This window comes from Rhipicephalus microplus, chromosome X (genome assembly GCF_043290135.1).
Source record: "Rhipicephalus microplus isolate Deutch F79 chromosome X, USDA_Rmic, whole genome shotgun sequence".
In the NCBI taxonomy this organism is placed as follows: domain Eukaryota; kingdom Metazoa; phylum Arthropoda; class Arachnida; order Ixodida; family Ixodidae; genus Rhipicephalus; species Rhipicephalus microplus.
The window spans coordinates 325,779,980-325,807,325 of NC_134710.1; the positions used below are offsets into that span (position 1 = coordinate 325,779,980).

Below are 27,346 nucleotides of genomic sequence, written 5' to 3' on the forward strand. Positions count from 1 at the left end.
GTTCAAGTCGTAGTTATCGCACTCGTTCGATTTTGTATTAGGTGGAATTGTGTGCTTGTTATATCGCCTTTTACATTTGTGTTTGGGAAAGTTTGTCATGCCAATTTTTTGTATGTCTTTTGTTGCCGCATTTTTGTTGTTGCAGGGCCATGTTTTTTCGTATAAACACTGAACTAAATTTCTTACACTTGCGCTTACAAAGCGAATGTGGGTTCTCGAATAGAACTAAATTAATACACACGTTTCGAAAAAATCAATGTCAGTAAATACAGAACCAAAAAGAATCTATCAATTTCATGATCTTTTTCAGTATTATTAAAATGCATCAAATATTGCCATGGACAGTTTTTCTGCACTCACACTTGGCGCATCACTTTCGCAAGTGAAATATGTGTGTTGACTTGCAGTGATTGCATCTTTCTTCATCATTCGCTTTGGGAATGAGTATCGATCAGGAATCAAGTTACGGGCTGTGCATCACACATTTTTGCACATTAAGTTGCACACTGTACTCGCATGTCGTTGGTGTGGTGGTGATAACAGGCAAGAAAGCGGTGCCATTATTCACGTTAGAAATATTCAGCGTGAGCAGACGCTGGTGAGCACAGTACTTTATTGACAGAAACTCTCTTTGCAGACATGATAAACAAATTGAAGGTGACCACGCGTACCAGCGTGATCACCTTCATGAACAAGTTTCTTACACTCGAAAATAAAAATAATTTCTAGATTACAAGAAATATTAGCACCCAACAAAATAGACGTGCTCGCGACCCTGTAGGAAGAATGGAATGCTTACGTATATTGTGGATTTATTAGTGCAGACGTTTCAATGAAATCTTATGTTGAAATAAAGTTCTGTATTTTCACTCAAAATTAGGCTGTAAAAATGACAATGTAAACTGTACAACATGAAATAGAGCGTTAAAGTGAACATGCCATACACATCCGTACAAACAAATGCGCCCGCAGGCGCAGGAACTGACACACACATATACGCACAAATTTACACACCACACTTTAAACAGTCTTCTCGCACTGGGTGAAGCCTTTTATTATGGATAATCAGAAAGTAACGTTAGATGTGTGCACTCTGGAAGGACGACAAATAGGAACGATGTGTGTTTAGTGTGAACACGAACGGTCAATGCATTCAGAGTAAATACACACATGATAGATGAGTGATGAGTCATGACGAATAAGTCTGTGGTATCGTTGAATGCATTTGTTTATGCATGAAAATAGATGGCGTGGTCAAATAAAATAGTTTACAGGGTGGGTGGCACTAATTCCGTTAACATCGAGATATTGAGCTGAAACAGAGATTCCTCTCAGGCACTCTGCTTTCTGTGGAAATTTAGGCTCCTCGTCATGAAATAATTCACGGCTTGTGTTAATTCACTGTTTTCAGTATCGAGTGCCTTTAGGGACGTTTATTTATTTGTTCAGTCTGTGACAAAGTGTAGCGCAAGACACCTACATGTGGCAACAACTATCTAATCTTTTAATTATGAAAACAAACAAAAGCGGTGTTTACTCCGTACACTTGCTGCAGCACGCCGACAGTGAAACGAAAATTGTGCCTGGCAACCAGTCTCTAATTTTCATGGGTGATCAAAACAATTAACGGTATCTGGATGTTGGCACAATTTGTTCATCGCGGGCGCTTAACAACACGCATTCATAAGAAGAAAGCATAGGTGGTCAGAAAGAGGTACCACAGTTAAAGATAAAGTATGTTTTACATCTATAGGTACAGTCAGTCAAAAAATAAAAACATTTTACTTTCACTGAAAAAAAATTCTTTGGCAATTCTTTGAAAATTCTTTGACTATAGCTATTGTGCTACGCTTGCAAGTATAGGCTACCTCACCATGCAGACTATTCCACTACTCGGTTACTTTTCACTTCCTTTAGCTTACATCCGGTTAGCCATCTAGTCCATGGACAGTGAGGTCAATATGTTTTTATTTTTGTCTGTATGTCGCACTGGGGGAAGCCTTTTATTATGGATGATCAGAAAGTATCTTTAAATGTGTGCACTCTGGAAGGGCGACAAACAGGAACGCCGTGTGTTTAGCGTGAATACGAATACTTAAAGCACATTTACTTGAAGCACACTTCAGTTATTTTTCACTAGTACAGTTCATGATAGAAGTAATCAAGCTCTAGTACCCATGTCTTTCTCTATGTTTTGTAATCACGTCAATGCTCACGTTTATTACTACACTCATCTCAGGCATGCATTGAATCAGCTATACAATATATAAGTTTTTATCCCAAGGTAGAGGCGCATAAGATTGCACAAGATGGAAATGAGGGCCTGTACTCGTTCGTTGTAGAGGTAAAAAATTCTGGCCGTGAAATTATCGCATCGTTTGCCTCAACCGCGTACAGGAAGAAGGTTCTTCGTGTATTTCGCGGATACTATATATGCCCGGATATTAAAGTGTGCACAATTCAATAATCTCACAAGCACCGATACACTGATACTGCATCTGTGAACTGCACTATTTCGCTCTAAATTGAATATTTATTATCAATACCTCATACAACCCAGCTGAAGGCGGTATAAATCTGTGTGCGCCTTTGCCAAAAATAGTTGTGCAAGACATATTTCAACTGTCTGGTTAAAAAAAAAAGAGGTTGACCTTATTTTAGGTTTGGTGGTCTCATGCCACCAATTTCGGGCGGGGTAGGTGACCTCCAAAGTGACTATAAACTTGGTTCTGCCGAAAACTAGTCCAGAAGTGCGCTTGTACCTATTAAGCATGTACGTATACCTGGTGGCAGCAATTTTCTACCTCCCACAGCAGCGGCGGATGCTCAAATATATTTCACCAAGGCTGTGGTGGGTTACGGTACTGTTTTTGTTACCCTACTGACCCAAACCACCGTGCACATGATAGTGTATGTTCAAGTTATTGCCATCGTAGCGATTTTTATTGTGCTAGTTTTTGTCATTTTCGGTGAAGAAAAAATTATTACACTGCAGAAAGTGGGTAATTTAAAACGTGCATTAGACATTTTGGCCTACACTTCTACTCAGAGCTTAACAAAGCCGTTCTCACAATTTTTTGTCACATTTCACTAGCCCGAGACCCTAATGAGCTAGTGTCTCGGGCTAGTTAAGAAACTGCTATAGAGTTCACCGGAAAGACCCTGGTAGATGCATTTTACTTGGAGCATGCAATCTCTTAGGTGAGCGTGCCTAATTATCCCTTTTGAATTATTGAATAATTTACAAGATACTGATACTGGCGTACATACATCTCAACGGTAAGACCTCTCAGTCACTCATATGTTCGGTAGCACTTGGTCCACCTCGTCCCTTAAGGCTTAGTTTATTCTTACAAACGAAGCCTCAAGAAAACCACCCACTACTTTTAAGTAGTGCGGCTTCGCTTCGGATAAGTTAGGCAAAAGAATTTCTACTTAACTGTTCCCCTACGATTGTATTAAAGTAAGTTGGGAGCACGCAACGAGTGTTTCAGCACATGAAGCGACACACGTAAGTGAGCCATAAAGAAGTAAATTTCAACAGCCGCGTTTAATTTTGTAATGACTTATTCAGAAGGTACAAACAGGTCTGTGCTTCAAAGTATAGTTGACGAAGAATGTCAGAACAGCCGAAAAGTTGCAATACAGAAAATAGGAAAGCTGGTGCGTGCGTTGAACACGACTCTCGAAGATTTACATCCACACGTCTATGCCGGACTTACCCGTGTGTTTGTCTATGCAAGAAACAGTGTAGAATCTTTAAGAGCCACCTGAGAGACTTGATTACAAGACATTCTTTGTAGACTTATCCAGTAACACTGACACAACAGAACAAGTATAGCTCAAGGCGTCCTGTAAAAGCGCGAGAAATATATAAACACTAACATATAGGATAACCACACTCGGCAATGAGCCCTGCCCATCTCTCAAGCACGTCGCAACGTGCCTCCGGTGAATAGGAGGCCGCTTGAACTGATGCCATGGTTTGCTGCCGCTCGCCACTGTTTACAGGAAATGTATATGTTTTTAGGTATGCTATTTTGTATGTTTTAGAGGTGAAGCTCCTTAGGTCATGGGCCATGTACTCTTCTGTAGTAGTAGTAGTATGTAGCCACCTGTAATTTATGAGTTGCTAAATAGATGGCGCTGTGTGTATATGTCCTTGAGAATAATATAACTACTTGTTGTTAGAGGTTTTCCCAGCATATCCAAGTAGTGAATGATGAGTGGGGCGAAGCGTTCATTCATCCGTCAGTGCTTCTGTCCATCCGTCCATCCATACGTCTGTTTGTCCGTGCGTTCGTTCATGCTTCTGTTCTTCCAACCGCGCGTCCGGGCATCTGTCCGTCAGGACACATGGACGGGCGGAAGCACGGACAGATGGATGAATGGGTGAACTGACTCACTCATCAACGGATATACACGCGGATGGACGGACGAATGCTTCGCCCCAATCATCATCATTCACTCCATGGATATGCTGTGATTTTTTTTTTGCGTATGATAGCATGGGTGACCGGCGACCAAGAAAGCCAGAAAACGCAGGTATTTGAAGCCGTTTAGAGTTCATAAACGTGTGGTTCATGCTCGCTATGCACACTATTATTTGACTGGACTAGATGGTTGCCACTATAAGCCTGATTGTTGTTATGGGACCTGTTGTACTCTGAACGAAGGACCTTCCTATTTGGGCGTTAGTCTTCGGATATTTTTTATTATGTAACTTTTATTAAGCTTTAATTCAAATCGGCATTTGTAGAGCAAACGAAAAAGATACCAAACAGACCTGAATGTACAAATAAAAAATTCTGCAAGTGCAATTATTACCAAGAATAGGGTTGAAGTAACGCAAGGGTGTTTGTCTTCTGGCGCCGGTTCTTTGTCTTCACGGAATGGTCGCAAGACTAAGAAACAAGTTGCTCACTGTGTCACCTGAATAAGCTCGATTTTGAAGATGCTCATGTGCCGAGGAGCTGAGACCGTATCACCCAAACGATACTTTGTGTTTTATTGAGCCTACTTAAGAAAGTGAGACACATAGCTTACATCTTCACAAAATATAAAAATCACCATATTATACAACATAACGTAAACAGAACATGATAATATAGCTCATTCTGTATGTATGTATGTATGTATGTATGTATGTATGTATGTATGTATGTATGTATGTATGTATGTATGTATGTATGTATGTATGTATGTATGTATGTATGCTAGTATGTATGTATGTATGTGCAGTGGTCAACAAGCTTCACACGACCGTGTCCTCAAAACAATTTGATTGACGCTATCGCCACGTATAGCTCTACGTTATGTGGCCGAGACGTTCCCCATGCATGCCGACATACTATCCAAGCATACCAAAGTATTAAGCTTGCTGACAGATGTATACATGTATGCGTTTTCATTATCGGCCACTTTGCTGGTAGTGCGTAGAACGAATTGCTCAGCACACCAGCTCTCGCCTTCAGCGTACCCGTTTAAAATTGTCTAAGCCAAGCAGCCGTGGCGTCACGTGTTCCTTTATGTAACTTTACTGAAAAGTTCACTGTGCTTCGAAGGTGTGGTGGGCTCCGCCCGACTACATTCGATCAAGCATCACATCGACGCCCATCTACGAAGCCAGATTAGGTACTGTCCGGGCTTCGATGGCGTCTTGTGCGCTGCCCTCGCAGCGATGTGCCGTCCTTGGATACTGACGGATTAGTCTTGCGAGATGTCGTGCGTGCAGCCTGGCCGATGTCAGCCGTGGCCAACTGGTCACATTAAACGAGTCTACACTTTGTCGGTTGCTGCTTCCTCCGGGTGCAGCGTGTTTTCGCGGCGCGGGGCCTCCACTCAGGAGTACGAGCGCATAGAGTAGCGTGTAGACATCGATGTGGGCGTCTGCCGGTAGCAGCGTGCCTCCTCTTGCTTACTCTTTGACGAACAGCAACGCATCCGAGCCCGGAACTCGGCACTGAACTTCTCCTGCGTGGTGAGTCGAAAATAGGGGTGGGAAACAGTGAAATACAATCAACACATGCGCATTTATCGGACCGCTGAGCGCTATACGCTGTGAAAGCTCTCAGGCTGTTATTACATTTAAAGCGGATGATGTAAGTATGTTTTCAGTCATAATCTTTCACTTGGTGAATGCCCGGTTGTATCTACCTGTTAACAGCGAAGAAAAAGGGGTGCGTGGTCTGACCATCGGCTCCGAATTATTAAAGGACCCCTAAACCACATTATAATCTAAGACGACACAATACTTTCTTTCTCGCCTTCACTGACGTTCCTACAAGAGGTATCTCCTACTGCTTACTTATTTTTGTTTGTAAAAGGCGCGCAATGTCAGCTGAGCCAATCAGAATTTGGTGCTCTTAGACTACACGCCGCTATCTCCATTTGCGCAGTCAAAAATGCAGAAGGCAAAGTGGTATCCGTTTATTTGGCACAATCATCATGCTAAACAGGGTAGGCAACAATTCACAACTGATATATTTCGCATGCTGACCAACCGAGAGCTTACTACATCCTCATGTCGCGTGAACAAAAAAGTGGCGCCACAAATTGAACCGCAAAGACGGCAAACGTCGGTGGAGAATAACACGCTAGTTCGCAGTATTTTCAGAAGTGGTTCAAGGACCTTTTCAGTGAAGAAATTGTTTACAACACTTCTGTCTACGAATGTGCTCAACTGACGACATTAAAGAAAAGATAATCTAGATTTGCAGATTAACAAATCACAGGCAATAAGTTAAAATAATTACGAATGCTTGAGATGGCGAGACCAGGTTGATCAACACATTTCAGCCAATATACAGGGCATCCCAGTCATCACGCAGCGCAATCCGAAAAAGATGAATGGCCTACGCGAAGCAAAATTAGTGCATATTATTCCCACGATTCTGTACTATCCACTACAAATTTTTCTGTAATCACAAATAAATAACTAGTCATATTCATATTTGTGACTCAAAAAGTACTCGCCGAAATATCAAAACGTCAATAAGGCAGATGTGCGCATGTTGAAACAGCCTCTGTTCATGCTACTTTCAACAACGTGCTAATTGCATGCGTCTTTTTTTTTGGCTAATAAAAAAGCCCGCTAAATACAAAAAATAACATGTGACTAGATGGTTGCATGCATCAGAAAGAAGCGCCCTCAAACAAGCTCACTTTGAGATAGCCAGTAGCAATGAAGTAAATGTAGAAAGAAAAAAATACGGATCGCGCTAACCGCCATTTCCAGTCCGAAGAAACGCGTTGCCTTGATCTCACACAGTCAGGCTGTAATCGCTCAGAAGAGTGAACCGGTCGCGTTATCATTCAAAACAGTTGTCCGTGAGATATGAATGGTGATAGCGACGTGCAATAAAGCAGAATGAATTACTGGAAAACCGCTACAAGTTGTTGGCACCCCACATGTACAGTCGAGTGCATAATTTTAGAGACCACGGGAGCGCATGCCGAGGCACGTCACTGCGCCTTCTGGCGGCTGCACGGCTCTGTCCGGGAGCGGGTACTGCGCACGCTCGTCCCATATCACCCGGCAGCCTGCCCTTTCGCTCGTTTCAACGGCACGCATCTGGAAACGATGCGGCAGTGCAAGGTGTCACTTCTGTAGTCACTGTGAAAAATATGAAAAAAGCCGGGTGCTAATGTGACGACAGCACATCATTTGCGGGTTTCGGCGCGCTGCACATAGTGCACGTTACTCCTAGGCGATCCGCGGCGTGATCACATTTTGAATGTCGGGTTAGGCAATCAATAATCTCAGCCAGCAGTGTTGCCTTTTGTGCTCTCATTTGCCGAACTAACGCACGTAGTAGTACTCAGTCCATATATCATGTGTCTATGAACATGCATGAAACCACCAAACGTCCAACAGCTGCAGAAAAGAGCCGAGGAAGAAAGGTGAAAACAAACTCAGATTATTAAGGAGAAATCCTTTATTACGGCCGCTGCGGTGGTGCAGTGGCTTCGATGCTCGGCTGCTGACCCGAAAGACGCATCTTCAAGTCCAGTCGCGCATGCCGTATTTTTATAGAGGAGATATACTTGAAACCAGTATACTGAGTGGACGTTAAAGAACCCTGAATGAGCAAACATTCCCAAGACGTTACTTTCGTGGAGCTCTATGTCATATCTATATAACAAAATTTATTTCTCTCTCTATATCGTGGTTCTGTCACGTCGAGAGCCCGCACTTATTATTAGTAGGAGTCGAGCCTCGACCCAAAAGTTTCAAGGATTCGAATTTCAGATATTCATGTGTCGTCTTCTTCTCTAACTATAAACCCCGACTGAAGTCAACCCATTATTTGGATGCTTTATAGTAGATTAAGACAAGTAAGCGTGAATTATGTCTTGAATGGACTTATGTCTTGTATGGCCCGTTCAAGGATGGTTCTTTCGTGTACCAGCATGACAGGAGCCCGATTCACACTGCTCGCAGTGTGAAATCTTTGCTTGAGGGCCTTGCTGTTCGCACATTGGAATGGCCACCTGTAGGAGCGGACCAGAACCCCATCGAAAACGTCTGGGGTCTCGTGAAACGTTGACTTGCGGCGCGGAATCTTGGAAGTTCAACGAAGGAGACCCTATTCGCGGCCATACAGGAGGAGTGGGAAGCACTTCGTTCACACCCCGAGATCATGGCCGCGCTTTACAATTCAATGCCATCTCGTGTGGCGCAAGTGATTGCTGCCGATGGGCGTTTGATTAAATAGTGAAAGTTGTGATTTTTCCTGGATAGCAGTTATAGCTATCGTTTTCTTTTTTCTGACTTATAAGAATAAACTGTTAATTTAGCGCGTTTGTTGGCTATTCATTCTGGACGCGCGATATTCAGTGGTTTACTGCATACCACTGAACGCGCAATATTCGCACCAGAAATGGAGCTGCCATAACGTCGCCGAGACAGAGCACAAAATTCATCACTGCAAGATGAGCATATCACGCAACTTCGTTTGAGAAAAGCTGAGAAACTGCATGTTTTCGCGCTGCATCGAGGAAGAAAGCATATTGCATGGTGCACTCGAGCCATACTATTACATTAGAGGCCTTTTCGCCGCTATATTATCGCTCGGAAGGACCGGTGCTTGCACAGCGACTGCATAAGTGGCACCTTGCGTCATCGTTTCGAGATGCGCGCCGTTGGAACGAGCGAAAAGGCATGCAGCTGCCGGGTGATATGGGACGAGCGTGCGCAGTACGCGCTCCCGGACGGAGCAGCGCAGCCGCCAGAAGGCGCAGCGACGCACCTCGGCACGCACTCCCGTGGTCTCTAAAATTATGCTCTGGACTGTACCTTGCCAGTGGGCAGAACGCTGTCTCTGGTAACGGAAAAGATGCAACGTGGTTGCGTTCAGTGAAACTATTTGAGGGCGCTGCTTTTTTTTTGCGGGTTCGAGCGAAATCACGTGCTAATTTTTACATTTCACGAGATTTCTTTATTCACAGAATGTGAATAAAGAAATCCCGTGTAATGTGTAAATGACACGCAATCCCGTGAAATGCTAATTACAATTAGCACGCAATTGACACGTAGTTGGAAGTAGTACTGACAGATGCCATTTCTACATGCGCACATCTACCTTATAGGCATTTTGATAATTAGGGGAGTACTTTGTATGTTACGAGTTTAATTTGACTATTATTTATTCGTCATTAACAAAAATTAGTAGTCGCTACTTCAGCATACTGGAAACAATATGCACAAGGTTTGTTTCGCGTAACGCCACTTCTTTTTTTTAATCGTGCTGCGTGATTACTGGGACGCCCTGTATATATTGGTAGAAAATTTGTACAATGTTGGTCGTTATTGGACAAATAAATTCCCGGGAATTAATATATTCTGCGCAGTCGACGCAGGAAGCTGAGGCTGCAATGAGGTCTTCGAAGGAACAACACTGTGAAATCATCAACTCAAATGAATATTTTTAATAACACCCGGTGTGTGTAATTAAAACCTGAGAATTTCCAGCCGTTAGAAATTCGCGTTGCATGCATATAATAGCGTGCAGCTGGCATGGCATGAAAACTTCATTTCACATAGAAATTCATAATTCACGTCTATATTGGATAGAGAATGAAGCTTTGTGCGTTTGCTAACTTTTTAGTGTTTTAGCCGATAGATAATTTCGATGCATATATCAATAACACTGTATCGAGTCAATATTTTGCAGTGTCTAACTTCCAACTCAGTGAGTACGGTGATTCTACACCTCACAAGAGAGTCGTCCTACCAGCGCACCATGGACAGCCTATAGTGAGGAATAGATTTCTTACTCACTTGGTTGAAGGTCAGCCGCTGCTGTTGGTGCAATCGTAAATAAAGCGACCAAGCCAATTTTCTCGGTATACCTTTAATGTATGGAGTAGTGGGAGGCACAACTCGCCTGATGAAACCCGGAAATGTAGTTCGCGCTCCTGCATGAAGCCTGGTGTGCTGCTTCATTCTACAGCACAGATTTTATCCAGAATTTATTGATTTTTTCCATCATCCAACAAGCTTTAGTAAAGTTTGAAAACACAGTACAAGAAAATGACGATAGACACGTGGTAGAACATTGGTTAGCATTTGTTCGTGTTAAATAATAACACTAACATGTGCTAAAGAATGCATTCCCACGTGTCTGTCGGGATTTTCTTGTACTACGTTTTCAAACTTTTTGTTAGCGTTAGCATTAGCATTAGCATCTGTTGCATGCGGATTACCACTAACGTGTGGAAAAGTATGCGTAGCCGATATGAGTTAGCGTATAAACAGAAGTCTGTTGGAATACGAGAGTTCTACGCGGTAGATATACATATCCACATAAAAGGGCATCGCGGTCGTGTGCATGCTATCCTACTTCCACCGACGCCACAGTTATTTTTCACCGGAAGGATCAGCTGAGAAGGAAAGCAGTGGACATCTTTTACATGAACAAAAAGATGCACAATACAAAAGTTTATTACAATAAACTAATGGGAAGTAAAATTTTTAGATCGATGCGAGAACGTTTTGAATAAAATACATATGCCATTATTAGAGCAATTGTGTCAGGGTCGCTAAGTATTAGATATGTAATATTTTTGACGCCTGTTTTGTGCTTGTTTTTTGATCGAAAGAATTGTTTTTTTTTCTTTGTTACAAGTCCGATGGTACATGTGCCTGTATCTAAATTCTCGAGTACGCACGATGTATGCTCCGTGCACGTCTTTTACAATGAAGTTGATTACCCAAGACGTCTGAGGCTTCGCGAATGCGTAGATATGAAGCATCTTTTACGAAATAAGCTAGTTCCGAGTGCACAGAGTGTCGTGTGTTGTGTGTCTTTCCTTGTCCATGGTCCTGTTTGCCGCCTCAACAGTATGCAATGATGATCTCTCACCTACTCGCAAAGTTGTCCACTTTACTGAACTTCTTTGTATTAGTTAATTAAATACCTTCTTCACAATTTTTTCGCAACATCATCAGCCCTTTCATACGTTCACTACCTTCTATCAGACATATATCTTTCTCATACAGCTGCCACTAATCGAACAGTTCATGCTTTATTAACTAAGTTTACCTACCCTCAATCACCGAAGCATGGTAGAGCTAAGTGAAAGACGTAGTCATGTCAACCAGCACGTTACATTATTAAAAAAAATAACACAGTGAAGTGTGCAGTGTTTTAAAATAATGTCGGCAAATACACAAACAGAACCAATATTCAAAAACGAAAACAAAACAAAAAATTCAGGCGCCGTTACTTGTGTAAAAACAATTGGCAGGTCCCTCGTACAGTGGAATCTCTGATATGCGAAGCATGAATTAGAAAGGTTGATATATCACTCTAAAATCAGCACAACGTTACGAGGTGGATGTAAAACATGCCGTACACGACTTCCATGCCATAATTAGCATCTATGGACGTGCCATATACATTCGTTCTCTAACAAGGTCAAGGTATACCAAATTTTGTATACGTGGAGCTCGCGAAATGGCTCTGAGCACGCTGTGAACGTAGCATAGCCACGTTTTACATGACATGCATATCATGATTATCAGGTTAACACGCGTCAATAACCTTCGCAGTTTATTCACGTCACGTGATACCAAATTTGGTATATATGGAGCTACCAAAATGGCGACAAGCGCATCATGAGCGTGGTTTGTTGTCATGTTCTTACATGACACTCATGTCATGATTATCTTGCTTGCACCAGTCGTACACCCTCGTCATTCATTATCTTCCCGTAACACAAAATTTGGTATATGTGAAGCTAGCAAAATACCCGCAAGTGCATCAAGAGCGTGCTATGTAGTCAAGCTTCTAAATGACACTCATTTCATGATTCTCATATTTGCACCAGTCATATACCTTCGTCATCCGTTATTTTCCTGTAATACGAAATTTTCTATATGTGAAGCTAGCGAAACACCCGCGAGCACTTCATAAGCGCAGCATAGTCATGACTTATATGACATGCATATCACGATTTCTACGTAAGGATCTGTAGTTACGTTCGCCATGCTGCAGTATTGTCATAGAATACCAGTTTTCAATATGCCATGTGAACGAAACCACTGCATGAGCATCAAGACCATGAAAGGTAAATTATGACATTCAAGACATATATGTCATGATTTTCTGTGACTAGTCAGTTACGCTCGTCAGTCATGTTATGCCATACCTATATGAAAACGTTCAGGAGAGCTAAAAGTCATAGGCTGAAAGATAGATAGATAGATAGATAGATAGATAGATAGATAGATAGATAGATAGATAGATAGATAGATAGATAGATAGATAGATAGATAGATAGATAGATACGCTCAAAGTTTCTGAAGTTCACGAAAAAATTCTTCGCATTTAGGAAGTGGGATACGAATAGAAATACGTAAGATGATAGGCAGAGTTATCACACAGAAAGTACGCGGGTAAAAACTGGCAGATCTAACGTACAGTGGGAATCGTTGATATGTGAAGCACAAAAAGGAAAGGCTGATTTGTCACGTTAAAATTAGCACAACGTTACGAGGCGGACGTAAATTATGCCGTACAGCACTTTGATGTCCTGTGGTGCAATTATATACAAATTCCAAATCCGGACGGAGGCGTTTTGTCGGTGACGTCAAAAAGTGGGCGGTCCACAGTGGTCGCGAGGACAAGGAGAAGCAAACAGCCAATGAGGGAAAAGAAGGCCTGCGTCATCATTTTGACGTCGACTTGGGGACCGTAAAGCAAAGTAAAAAGTGCTAGTAACATGTTGAGAAGTATTTAACTATTATTGTTCACTATTAAAATGTGTTGGCACTAGTTTTTAAACGTTCAAGAAGCAATACGGCACAATTCAAACGTATATTTACTGTTATTGTTTTGAAACAACGCTAAATTTAGCGGTAGGGTTAGTGGTGGCGCTAGATTCAACCCAGTTTCAAGCAGTTAGTGTTCTCGTATCTCCACCACCAAACGGCGCAACCAAACTGGTAGGTGTTCTGTGGCGCAAGCTTCGAAGCCGTTGGCTCAGTCGAGCGCAGTCACGGTGGAGGGCAACGGCACCGCTAGCCACCAGCAGCAGCGGTTGATCCACGTTTCCGAGGGTCAGTGCGCACAGGTGCTCGCCTTTATGACCGAACATCCACAGCTCGCGGCAAAAGCCATCGAGCTGCCGCACGGCGTCATGGTCGCCGACCGGCGGCGGCTGTGGCAAGTGCTCAGCGACGCGCTGAACCGCTGCCGCACAGGTGAGACGAAGAACCGTGACAGTGGAAAACCGCATGTTGTCCAAGTGCTGGGATGCCGAAAAGCGAAAAGTCGCGAAGCCCTTTAATTTAAATCCAATCCATGCCACTTTGCAGCCATTTTAATCCATCCGGTTCCTTTCAGATGGTCTCTCCGACCTTTCCTTCACCTTCCTCCGAAAACCGGAGAAAAGCAGTCACGTGACACCTCGTTCTACGTCACGTAGAACGTCACAGCTTTCGTCAACGCTCGAATGGGCCAATTACGTGCGACTCAATAAAACAGACCGCCTCCGTCCAGATTTGGAATTTGTATATAATCGCACCACTAATTATCATGTTGGGTGTGTCACTTTCGTCGTCTATTCACGTCACGTGACACCAAGTTTGACGTACGTTGAGCTAGCAACACGCCGCGAGCACGCCTTCAGCGTAGCATCTAGTCATATTTTACATGACACGCATGTCGCCATCATGTTTGGACTTGTAATTTATCTTCTTCACCTAATCACGTCACGGAATACCAAATCAGGTGTATGTGCAGCTAGTGAAACGGTGACGAACACGCTATGAGCAGAGCATATAGCCATGTTTTTCACCAGATGCATGTCATGATTATCATGTTCGGACATATAGTTCACCATATAAGACGTAATTTGACATATGTGAAGCTAGCGAAACGGCGGAGAGCACCCTATGAGCGTGGCTTGTAGTCACGTTTTACATGACACACATGTCATAATTACCATGTTTGGACTTAACATTTAATTTTGTCGTCTGCTCCCGTAACGGGATAACGAATTTGGTATATTTGAAGCTAGACAAACGGCCGCAAGCACGCTATGAGCGTAGCATGTAGTAACATGACACTCATATATGATTATCATGTTTGGACGTGTCAATTACCTTAGTCATCTATTCACGTCACGTGATACTAAATTTTGTATATGTAGAGCTAGCTAAATGACTGCGAGCGCATCCTGAGCGTGGTATGCTGTAATATTCTTACATTATATGCATGTATTGATTTTAATGTTTAGACGTGTCATTTGCCTTCGTCGTCTACTAACGTCACGTGATTCTAAATTTGGTATATGTGAAGTTAGAAAAACGGCCGCGAGAGCGCTATGAGAGTTGCATTTAATAATGTTGTACATGACAAGCATGTCATGATTATCTTGTTTCGACGTGTCATTTACCTTCGTCCTCCATTCACGTCCCATAATACAAAATTTTGTATATGTGAAGCCATAGCAAAACGACCGCGAGTGGACCATGACCGTGGCGTATAGTCATGACTTTCATGACATGCATGTCATGATTTCCACGTTAGGGTATGTCACTTATATTTGCCATGCAGTCATGTTATACCACACCAGGTTTCCAATATTTCATGTGAACGAAACTATGGCAAGAGCAGCTAGGCCATGAAATGTATACCATGACAGTCATGACATACAACTCATGATTCTGATGTTATGACTAGTCGGTTAAGCTCGTCATACACTCATGTTATGGCATACCAATTTTGGTATAGATACGATTATTGAAATGGCCAGGGGTGCTACTCTAGACACTATAATTCCGCCATATTGCCAAATTTCGTGATGGTGGCATTTCAAGCCAATTAGCGACGTCGTAGTAGCCCAATGGGTCAATCAGCATTGACCAATGGCGGAATGTGACAACGTGGCGGAGTTCGACAGTGTCCAGAATTACACTTTAGGAGAGCTAAACGTCATAGATAGATAGATAGATAGATAGATAGATAGATAGATAGATAGATAGATAGATAGATAGATAGATAGATAGATAGATAGATAGATAGATAGATAGATAGATAGATAGATAGATAGATAGATAGATAGATATGGTAAAAGTTGCTGAAGTTCGCTGATAAAGGCTTCGCATTTTATTTATTTTCATATTTATTGAACAGTACTGTAGGATTTTGTAAAGTGGCTAGAAAAGTACACATGAGTATGGGAATAACGAAACAAAAACGAAAGCAAAATAAGAAGGCTTCAAGAGACAATGCTTCATTAATAGATCAAAAAATCAAATTTTACCAAAAAAAATTGTAAAAGTGACATCACGTATCAAGAAGCACCATGCACAATCTTCTGCAAACATTTATGTCATGGAGTACATGTCTATGTAAAATCAAGTAAGAATTCCAGTTTTGCAAGAAATTCAACCATAGATAAATATTGAAGAATTTGACTTGGTAATGCATTTCGTTTCAATAGTCCCTTGAAACAAATTTGAACGTGTCACATTTGGCCTGATAAGGCCTGATGTGTTTATTGTGACAGGTTCTGATGGAGTGGCGGTGTGGTGTCTGCACGTAGTCTTGTTTGTTTATGTCTATGTGGTCGTGATAGAGCGTAAAAAGAAAACTTCATTGCAGCCACAACACGCCGACACGCAATGGCAGGCAATGCTGCTTGATTTCTAAGGGCACTTACGCTCTGGTGTCGAGAGTACGTTAGTAATCAGCAAGAATAGAGGGATAAGAAACAGAAACTATGTCGGCGGGTTGGTCGTTCCGATAGTTAGACTTGTGCAGTATGGAACAAAAATATAAAACAAAGTAAACAGCTAAGTCGGTAAATGCGTTATATTTCCTGCAAAAATGAATGAGCGGGGTTGAGTACAGACCTATTTCATATTTGTAAACAAAGGTAGGTGTTGTCAATATATGTAGGTTTGTTGTAGTGACGTCGAGGCCCGTAGGCTCTGCCCAACTGCCCCAGCCGAAACCGCACAACCACCCTCTATGATCACGTGACAACTGGCGCAGGAGCGGCAAAAACTGCCTCCGAGCATGGTGTTTTGGGACGCCTTCTGAGCGCTTACAAGTGGTAGCCACAACAGAGGTAGTTGACGCGCGGTTGTAAGAGGGGCTCCTAAAGGAACACTTAAACCTTCTTGATGTGTAGCTCTAGCATTAAGAACCTCATCAAAACATGAGGCAGGCTATCTTAAAGGTGGGAATGTGGCTCTTTCAGAAATATCATCGCTGTTGCGGCAGTCTATATACATCACATGTGTACATGTTACGTCGTTAACTTTGCGAAATATGTTCTCGCCGTTACGGCTTTCTACGCGAAAAGTGTACATTTTAATTTGTTAACTAATGCAAGAAACACATACCTTGTTCAGCAGAAAGCTCTAGGTTACGATATGCTAATGCACGGTGTAAAAATGCAAAGCCACAGATTATTTCGGTGAATCCTCAAGTATAACAGTTGTGCCGAAGACGTTATTCATGAAAACAGCCAGGGACGATCTCGGTGACACTCATTGTCAGTGCGCTTGCGATAACGCTTCAACTACATACTGAGGACAATGTGGTACGTACTTTTGTACTTTTAAGGTCAGTGGCTCAATTTTTACGCTTGAGTTAAGGCCATCAAATGCGTACAGAGAGAGATTCGGTAAGTTTTCCGAATACTGTTTTTCTGTTAATTCTCACAGACTTGAAAATCTAGTAAAACGTACCGCAGCCACAACAGCCCTGCCCAGTACACTTGTGTCAGGTGTGTCGTCGCAGCCGCGTATACACAGGAAAAGCATAGTCTAAGCATCCTTTAGTTCACTGCGTATTTTATCAACGGTGTCCATGCAGAAAGAAACACATTCTTCATGACTGAGTAACATCTTTTGTTCACGCGAGTATAATGAAATCGTTTAGACGCGTCTACTACTTCCGTATTTATATCAACAAGGGCAACCGCGAAAAATATTTGCATTTCCAAACATATAGCCATGCCATCCACAACGTTCATGTGCTTTGAGACACGCATGCTATGCCTCCACAGAAGGTAAATTAAAGAAAAAATGCGGCGCATCATATTACAATGACACGCGATTGAAGAAGCTATTTTTTTTTTGCTGGGTAAGCCGCTCCGAAACGTCCCGATGAACTGGCGTCGAAAGCATCCTCTTCTGCGCCTGATCTTCTTGCGGTGGTTTTAGTACACACAAAAAAAAACTGAAAAAATAATTGGCCCAGTATGTGCTTGTAATCAGCAAATGCCGTCTCAAGACGACAGTCTTGCATGTGGAGGGAGTGAACAAAACATTTATTTGGTTTTCTGCGCAAGAAAATTGGTGAATTGTATTTCAGAGGCGCTGAGTTAGTGCCTCGAGCGTGAAGCTGAGGTGAACTGGCGCATCCCATCACTTCACGCGTGAATGCCATTTGGCAGGTTTTTTTAAAGACGATAGTCTTTCTTGGGGACCTTCGACGCAAAAATTTTGGTCTGCCTGTCTGTCTGGACATTTGTCTGTTTGTTCATTCTTAACGGCACCGGGATCTTAAAATGGCCGACCCCATCCGCAGCATCCACCAATGTTGCTCAAGATTTAGCGTTCATACAGTTCATAGATGTGCAATTTTCAATTAATAAGTAATTATTTACAATCCTGGGGCACCATGACAACACGTATATATTCTTCATGTGCATCGTTTACTATAAAACGCATACTTAAGTGATTTTAAGGACTGTAGCGCTTATCACGCTGCGCTGACCATCAAACGCTTGCACAAAAAGGCGAGTGTTTCCAACGCTTTGCTAAGACGCCATGGTGGTGGCACATACCCGTCGGCTTGCGTTCATCACCTTATCACCTCTGAGACGGGCGCGCACACCCGTCTCTGAGCCACGCACTTTTATGGAAAACAAACCGCGTGGTAGGTGCCACCACCGTGTCGTCTTAGCAAAGCGTTGGAAACACTCGCTTCTTCGTGCAAGCGTTGCATGGTCAGCGCAGCGTGACAAATGCTACGGTCCTTAGAATTACTTATGTATGCATTTTATAGTAAAAGACGCACATGCACAATATATACGTGTTGTTATGGTTCCTCAGATATGCGAAATAATTGCTTTTTAATTGACAATCACACACGTATGAACGCTGAACATCGAGGGACATTGGTGGGCGCTGCGGATGGGGTCGGCCGTTCGGAGTATCAACTGGTGCTGTTTAGAGTACCCAATTCGTGGTAAGGGTGGACAAACAGACAAACGTACAGACAGACTGACCAAAGTTTTAGCGTCGAAGGTCCCCAAGAAAGACTATCGTCTTCGAAAGAACTGGCTCATCTTTCTTGGACTTTCTCGCGCAAATCACCGTGAAGGCTCGTTGGTGAACCGTTTTTCCTCTCTTTGCATGGCGACAATTAGAAAACGCACAACGAAAACACAGCAGCAACTATGGTAGGCGCAGCGGCTTCTGCCTACTTAGCCAAATCCAACGCCCTACGACAGCGCCACCACATTTTAGTGACGCATGTCCGGCGGAATTTATCACGAATGGAGCTCAAAGCTAATGAGTTGTCGCTCTTCGGTTCGATGTTTGCCTTTTCGTCCACTTTAACCATTTTCCGTTTATGTCATTACTAGAATACACTACTGGTAAAAAAAAACAACAAATGATGCTTTCCATAATTTCTTGCTTCCAAAGAATGTGTTGTCTTCGTGGGGTTGTGCCAACAAAGGAACGAGCCCTCGATTAATTTTTTTCCTCCGTGCGTGTTCAAAATGGTAAGATTGGCCCGCAACACGATTGCAGAAAAGAAAATCTTAGACACTTACGCTGTAAATAGCGTAAATGAAAGGGTTGTAGCAGGAATTGCTCATGGCGAGCCAGTGGGAGCAGAACCAAATGACGTTGATGTAGCGGTATCTGGAAGTAAAATAAAAGTGAGACGTGTCAGATCAAAGTTTTCGAGGATCACAGCAATATATACCTTCGGAACATTTTTTCGATCTCAACAAATAGCCATACGTCGTTGATGCAGAAAAGTGGTAGAACACAGAAAAGCCATTTCATTCTTGTGTCAGCGTGAGTACTAGTTGCATTACTGCTACAGAGAGAACCTTTAAACGTACTTTCTGCTGGCGTCGCACCCCACGTGGCATAAAAACTCGAGTGGGGATCTATAGATATAGTTTGGTGTCAAGCTTTCTTACAAGGCGAAACTTGTCAGTTTTAGTTATTACCCAACACATACAGTAAATTTTTCTTCATGGTTACCACAACAATACCCTGCAGATGAAGAGAACCGATTAGACAGCTGACACCGGATATTGAAAAAGTTTTACCATGACCAGTGTTCGGTTTCAATTGTACAAAAACAAGCGTCCACTTATGTCGAAACGATGTATTTGATAACGGCACGTTCTCTACCAAATCTTGATTGTTCGCGTGCTGAGTACAGTGTGGCAACTATTACACGAGTATTGAACTCGGCAGCTCTTATTGTCTGACTGCACCTACGGTAGCTATGCGAGAACACTGAATTTTTACATCAAAATATATCTCACAAAGACTCACCAATAGCACTGATTACGAAGTGTAGTATGATTTTATTGCAGCTATATATTTCTTCGAAGAGTGAACGTGCAGCACATTTGCTCGCGTAACGTTTGACTGCACCGGCACTTTCGAGAAAAACCTCCACTTGAGCTATCTGCAGCACTCATTACCTACGTTTTCAGCGTCTGTGATCAGTTAGTTTCCTCTTTTGCTCATCATTTTCAGGCAAGCCTAAGTATGCTTATACAAAATCAACGCAAATGTAACTGTCAGTGAACAAATCGAAACAGTAACAAATAATTCACAGACTACTAAGTGCTAGTTATAACGTTCAGTAAACTGGGAGACAAGCTCCAGTACTTTGTGCACGTGTTTAAAGTTTAATGGAAGGTAATTCGTCTCTTTTATTGATTTGCTTCAAGTACGAACTTATTTTAGTCGATTGCGAGTTCACAGAAAATACTTTTGTTCATCAGGAGTAAAGAGAGGAGTTAGTGTATAGTGATTCGCATATTTCGTGGCATCGCGTCCAATGACATCCTTGAACACTTCGCGCGAGTTCAGCTTTTTTAGAAATGTTTATAACATGCGTATTCCATGGATGGCGTTTAGGGTACGGCTGAACAAGGCCGACATGCTTTTTATCACAACTATGATGATAAAAATAAGTTAGCGCTGCCATATAAAAAGTGCGCTAGCTAATTATAACCAGAGTTTTTAAAGCATGCTGATGCACTCCATGACAACGCGACCAAGTGCATGTTGCTGACTACATCAAAAAAGTCACACTATTGTTTTTATTTCCACTCAATTGTTTAATTGGCTCGAGACTGTGCTTAATCAGGCAAGTTTAATTTATCAGAATTCGAAGCAACAAAGCTAGGCAAAAACATCAATGAGAAAGTTGTAGACTGGCTTTGGAAACGTCCGCTTGAAGTTTCAAACGTTCTATTTTATAATTTAATAATGTTATTCGGCCTTCTACAAATGGGCTCATGTATGAGAAAAAACTACCACATGGAAGTTCCGCTTGCCAGCCCTCACTTGCCCTGAATTCCGCATTTTCTGAACTTTAGACATGTAAGCTTCCCATTTGGCTCAGTGTTTTGCCACTTACAAGGCGACATGGTCATGACGACAGTGGTGGCTCAGCGATGAAGAACATGCTGCTTGAAGAAGCACGAGTGATAACGAGAACATCTGCTCATCGCTGTCATAAACCATGACAAGGGAAGAGTATCGTTTCTACGCGGAAGTTTTGGAAGCACTGCCATCATAGTGCAGCCCTCCCCTATGTCGTTTTTCATATACATATGATAGTTTTTGGGACGTTAAACCTCACTTATCAATCAATAAATCAATCAGCAGTCATGATTCACAAGTTAATATAGTGCATGGTATATTCCTGTCATTCGCGGGCATCTGTGTAGAAAGCATGATAGTAATTAATGGGGTTTACCACACCAAAGCCACGATATGATAATGAAACACTCCGTAGCGGAGGTCTGCGGAAATTTTCACCACTCATAGAATTCGTTAACCTACACCTAAATATATGTGCATGGGCGACTCACGCGGTCACCTCTATTGAAAATGTTGCCGTTGCAGCCTGGATTCGATCTCATGACTTGCCAGTTAGCAGTGGAGCGCCATAACCACTAGGCCATGCTGGCGGGTATCTGTAGTTAGCAGAACAATACTGACACTTCATAAATAGAGAGTTAGAAACTGTAGAATCAGATGTTTCAAAAACTCACCAACGACTTTCTCATTGATACTTTTTGTCCACCTTTGTTGCTTCAAAAGCTGGTAAATCAAACTTGCCTAACTAAACGCTTCAGTGGAACACGAAAAGTAGTGTGATTTACTCAATGCAGTAGTAAGCAACACGCACTTCGTCGCGTTGTGACAGTGCGCGTTTGCAGATGTTTAAACTCTGGTATAGAGTTACCTGGGGACGCCGTAGTCTTGAAAAGGTAATGCGAGCCCATTTTATTATGCATCAATTGTGAATATACGGTACCTTGTGAGGAGGAAATAGACCACCAACACACCCAATAACAACAGATAACATAATTGGTCGGGCGCCGTCCATAATATTTCTGCGTTACGTGCGTTAAACATAATCCCAACAACCAGGCAAGTCGAAGGTAAACGGGCCCGCTCTCGAATGCTTCTTTCGAGCACACCCCAAATCTAGAAAAGCTGCAACACTGAGTAATAAAAAAGAAGGCGTAGCCTGGTTCACAACAAACGGTATTTCTCCTCTTCGTCGTGTCAGCCTTATAATTGCGCCGCCCACTTGCAGTTTAGGGCCCCTGAGAAATTGAGCTCTCAGAGCATTCCGGAGAAGCCCTGAAAATACCCCGCGACACAGAAATCATTGCTGGTTTATTTTTCAGCTTTTTTAATTTTTGGTCTCAACGGGGTCGTTGCACCGACCCACCACATAGCAGAATAGGAGGATTACAGGGCGAGATATTATTTAACCAAGACCATAAGGTGAAGTGTGGCTTTTTTTCCACGTTTCCTTCCACTTTCCTGATTTTCGTTTTTTACACTACCTCGTCGGCAGAGGCTTCTGTGGCTTTTCGCATCTCCCAGGTGTTTTGTTATATACAGATATTATATACACGCAAGTTAGAAGAACCCGAAAGCCAGGCTCACAAGTCTTCAACCACTGCGCCACCTAAGTACCCAAGACCACGATTTGTGGGTGGTTTATACAGTGACCTCAAGAAACCGCGGCATTTGCGACTAGATACGCGCTGAGATAATCCCGCTCACTGGTTGATGATGGGATAGAGCTCCTGAAGAATGTTGTACGTCTGGTAAGGCAGCCAGCAGATGGCGAAAATGGCCACGACCACCAGTATCATCTTAGTCACCTGCGAAGATGAGAGCAAAGCACGAGGGAACGGAAAATTAATTGAACAAGAGACAGGAAGACAAGAATAGCGGCGGAGGCCAGTCTTCTGTTATTTACATTGCTCTGGGTGAAGGAAAAAAGGGGGTCAGGGGGAGAATAGAGAAAAATAAAGGGACAAAAAAGATCATATGGGCAATGTCTCACACTCTGTCAAGTGGACACAAGGGCGTATATCTAGCACTAGTGTTACACAATACCCGCGAGACTCATGCACCTAGAACATGAGAATGGCCTAACACATGCTCTTTCACTTTGCATGTTACTTGGGAAGAAGCGGGCGTAAGCTGTCATGGTACACAAAACAGTTAAAAACACGCGCTTGCATTCCACTAAGGTGCATCAACGTTTTGGTTTCGAACATCGGCAAGTAACATGAAATGTGCAGAAGGCACTTGCTGTAAGAGCAAGCTAGCAAAGAATTCCTGGTTGTTAGTTCGGGTTTCGATTTTATTTTTGTGTCGACTGCCATATAAGGAAGCCGGTGTACGAGTCTGCTTAATCGGTGTCCTAAGTGGTTTTGCATGGAAGTTATTTCCGCAAGGCTAAAGCCATCATATCAGGACAGTCGTGATGCGTTATGCACATTGCGTTGTTTGCTCCCGTTTAGTACAAGAAATAAGCAAGCAAACAAACAAACGAAACTGAGTGGCTGAGGCAGACGCGCAGGGCGCGTAGATGTCACAGTTTTTCTGAGGCGCTGGTAAACTTTACGTTTTATATGCTATTTCACAAAACAGTGTGAGTTCCAAGTCTTTGATGTTAAAGCTTGAGCACAAAAAAGTCACATGCCAGACCGAGAAACGATGCATGAGGACAAGCGCTGACTTCCAAGTACGCTTCTTGAGTATGTTTTGTCTCCCTCCGTGCGGAGAGAGATTTGCTTGTGATTGCGTAGGTCAAGTATTTATTCGTTTGTTCCTTTATTAAAAACATAGTTACAATTTTCCCCTGGTTCTCGTCGTTTTTATTTCCGGTCTGTAACTCTTTTGCGCTCAAGCTTTATTTGTATGAAATACCAACTACCCTGCTCCGACACTTTCTTTTTGAGTACTGACGTTCACTAAGTTGTTTTCTATAACACTAGAGAGAAAAATATTAGTTTTGCCCTGTTTTTTTACGAAATATATCTGTGACGTTCCTAGCAAAAGGGGGGCTTTTATTGCATTTTTTTTCTCGCCGAAGAAGCTTTCCATACTCGGTGTACACTCGTGCATACAAAAGAATGGTAGTGACAGTTTTGCCTCCAGGTAAACGGGAGAATTAGGATGATGCCTTTTTGAGCAATACAGACAACAAACAGCAGCAATGTTTGGAGAAAACAGTAGCCGAAATAGCACTGTAATGGCTGTTCCGGCCAAGTGTAGTGATATAAAACCGCTTCTTAGGGGCCTGTTTGTTTCCTTCGATGGGAGCCCGCGCATTACCCACGCTTTGTGGAACTCTCGAAGGAATAATTGATTGAAATAACTTGAATTAAGTCCTGCGGTGCATGCCCCAGTGCAGAGTAGGTGACTCCCACGTCGAACCAAGCCTGTCGGTCGCTTTGTGTGCCTGCTGTATAGCTCAAAGCTGGTCGAGCAGACGCGCACTGTGCATGGCCACCTCCTACCCGTTCATCAATGAATCTTAGCTTGATTTAACGTACCTAAAGAACATCTGTGGTAGACTTTTCCCCAACGTACAACTATTAAATGAATTGCAGAACTTCCAAAAATCAGTAGGCGAACTCACTGTGTCGACTCACGCGGACTATATCGCACACAGACCGATGACTGTGTCAAAGCTTGAGTGAGTCCGGCTGAGTAAAATTTTGGTAAGTGCTGCAGAATGTGCTTTTGTTCAACATGAACACAAGTGAGTTCTGCTTGCGAGTACCGGTCCTATAGGTCGCTGGCTTAAGAAGAGTCCTAGTGAAGTCTGAGTAAACCCACACAAATAAAATTATGTTGAACATAAGTCAGACTGAGATGTTAGCATAAATGTCTTTCCATTGATTCTGAGTGAAACATGTTTATTTTGGAGTCTTTCAGTCAAATAGCTGCCAGAAATATCAGTAGAAAACTATTCATGAGCACATTCTTGACTCAGAGATGTGTGCGGTTATTGTCTTCGAAGATTTTCCTGACAACTGCCATCCGCCACGCAGTAAATTTTTTGCTTCAACATTCAACGTGCGATGAGCTGTCAATCTCACGTCTCAAGTTCTTATATATTCAATGTCTATTTCTGAGCGTGCAAGACGTTAAGCACATTCGAATACAAATTTTCAAGAGAAATAGTTTACAAATATAATCGTACGCCAGGACCGAAACTTATGACTGCATTCACTCAGAATAATTTGATCTAATGACAAGGAAAGTGACATGACCAAAGTCTGGATGTCCGTAAAGCAACCGGAAATTTGTTCCTGCTCACCTCCTTTCGGTAACGGCCACTATAGTCATCGTTCTCTGAGCGACGGTCATTCCCATTTTTATTCATGTCCACTTCAATGGCTACCATTCACTTTGGTATTAGCACATGCAAGTTGACCAGGTGATAAGAGGGACTTGGTGGAATTTCACTGAGCAGCAGTCGTTAAAACTTGATTGGTGGAGGGGGGGGGGGGCTGTCTAAGTCTTATGGCTTAGTCCGAATGTGTGTGGGGAAGTCCATTCAAAGAAGAAATTTCGTATTTCTTCTCGAAAAACGGTATAAAAATAAACTCTCTTCCGCACCGTAACGGGAGCAAAAGAGACAAAAAAGTAAAATGAGTAAGAAAGTCTGTGGTACCGTTTCTTAAATTTATGTCGTAGTGGTTTTTTTTTGTCTTCTATCATCTGTACTTTTTTCATGTTCCTATATCACATTGTCAATGCTATTTCGTTCGTTTAACGCATTATCTTCATGAAATATTTTCGAATAAAACTGTCAGTATTCCTAGGCGAAAACGGAGATCAAATGGTTACACACGAGCAGAATTACACACGAGCGCCATTTTAGGATCAGGAATAGGGATCGGCAAAAGCTGTTTTGTGAGTGACATATACGACGACAAGCATGCTCATTCGACGAAAAAGCGTCGATTTGGCCGAATGGCTTTGCTGAAAACCAAACAATTTATACTTTCCGTGAGAAGCTTCTCCTTAGCTTTCTCTATACCGTTTCTAGCAAACTGGCTTCTTTCAATTTTTTTTTTGCGTGTGTAAAGATTATTTGTGTTTTCTTGCTTTTTAAGAAAAACGGACTAAGTTACATGACGAAAAAATAGAATAGTTCTACATATATTCGTGAAGAAAGTAGTCGATTCCTGTAAGGACAATTTCTCTTACTAAAGCAGGTGGGCAGGAGTACAAAACTTAGAAGCATTGCGATGAGCGCACTTTACAAACCCCGTCTGCGGGCTTTACGTATGGACATATCTATTCAACGCCGCTCGATTGAAAGCCACGAAACAGTATTTTTTTATCTGTAGCAAGCAGGCTCTCGTGCAAGAAGTACTTCAGCGCTTATGAATACTTCACTAAGAGACACGCATAACCCGTGCCAGCTCAATGCCACCCTTTCAAGTAAAGTGAAACGCAAGACATAAAACAACCTCTTTACAGACATGAACTTACGAATGTTGTACCTTAAAGATTGAACGTTGAAACATAAAGTATATATATATATATATATATATATATATATATATATACATATATATATATATCTATATATATATCATAAACAGCAATCTTCGATGTGCGAATTTTTCGTACAATGTAAGACGTGTGCTGGACCAATGTCTCCGCGGTAATTACAGTATACGAGCCATAAGTAGAAGTGTTCATCAGGTTAGGAGAATATAACCTCGGGTGTAGGAAAAATGGCAGGTTGATCACGGTTGCACTGACCACCGTCAGAGGGTAATCAAGTGGGCACGGTGGAAGTCGAGCCAAACGTACGTGCCTGGGGCCATTATCGTTAATACCCTCGAACCTTTCAGGTGCGAAGTGAGACGCCGAGTTACACTTTCATGGCCGACCTACGGCACATCACCGGGGGCGGTACGAATAATACGAATTCTCGCGAACTCGAACTCAAGGTAACTAAAGATAGGGGCTGGACAGGACAAGTAGTAAAGATATAAAGTGTAATGGCTACTTACAACTTGTACCGACCCTGCGTATGTCAGGTAATATTTCTTTCTTTTTCTGAAAATGTTAGCTCCCGGCTCTAAAAATGTAAGAAGCTTCATGTGAACAAGAAAATCTGTGCTCGGTTAGGCACAAGATTGAGGAACAGGAATTGAGACTTGGGAGCCTTCCGGGGCTGTTATTTCTTATGCTTAAGTATTGCTGTAACATCTTCGTTGTTGTAACAATTTTTTTAGCGTGGCCTGCAGTACTTCGTTTTAATTCTTC

The 27,346-nt window shown here is 42.4% G+C and overlaps 1 protein-coding gene across 1 annotated transcript in view; it reads right to left on the reverse strand.

Moving 5' to 3' along the window:
* Nucleotides 1-560: 560 nt before the first annotated feature.
* The window catches only part of LOC119162074 (tachykinin-like peptides receptor 99D), a 254,790-nt gene continuing 228,004 nt past the window's right edge, over nucleotides 561-27,346 (reverse strand). The window contains exons 2-4 of the mRNA XM_075879611.1: nucleotides 22,820-22,920; nucleotides 19,309-19,399; nucleotides 561-5,973 (exon numbers count right to left, since the gene is read on the reverse strand). Of these exons, the coding sequence (XP_075735726.1) occupies nucleotides 5,842-5,973; nucleotides 19,309-19,399; nucleotides 22,820-22,920 (324 nt within the window). The 3' untranslated portion in view covers nucleotides 561-5,841. The remainder of the gene's footprint in view (nucleotides 5,974-19,308; nucleotides 19,400-22,819; nucleotides 22,921-27,346) is intronic.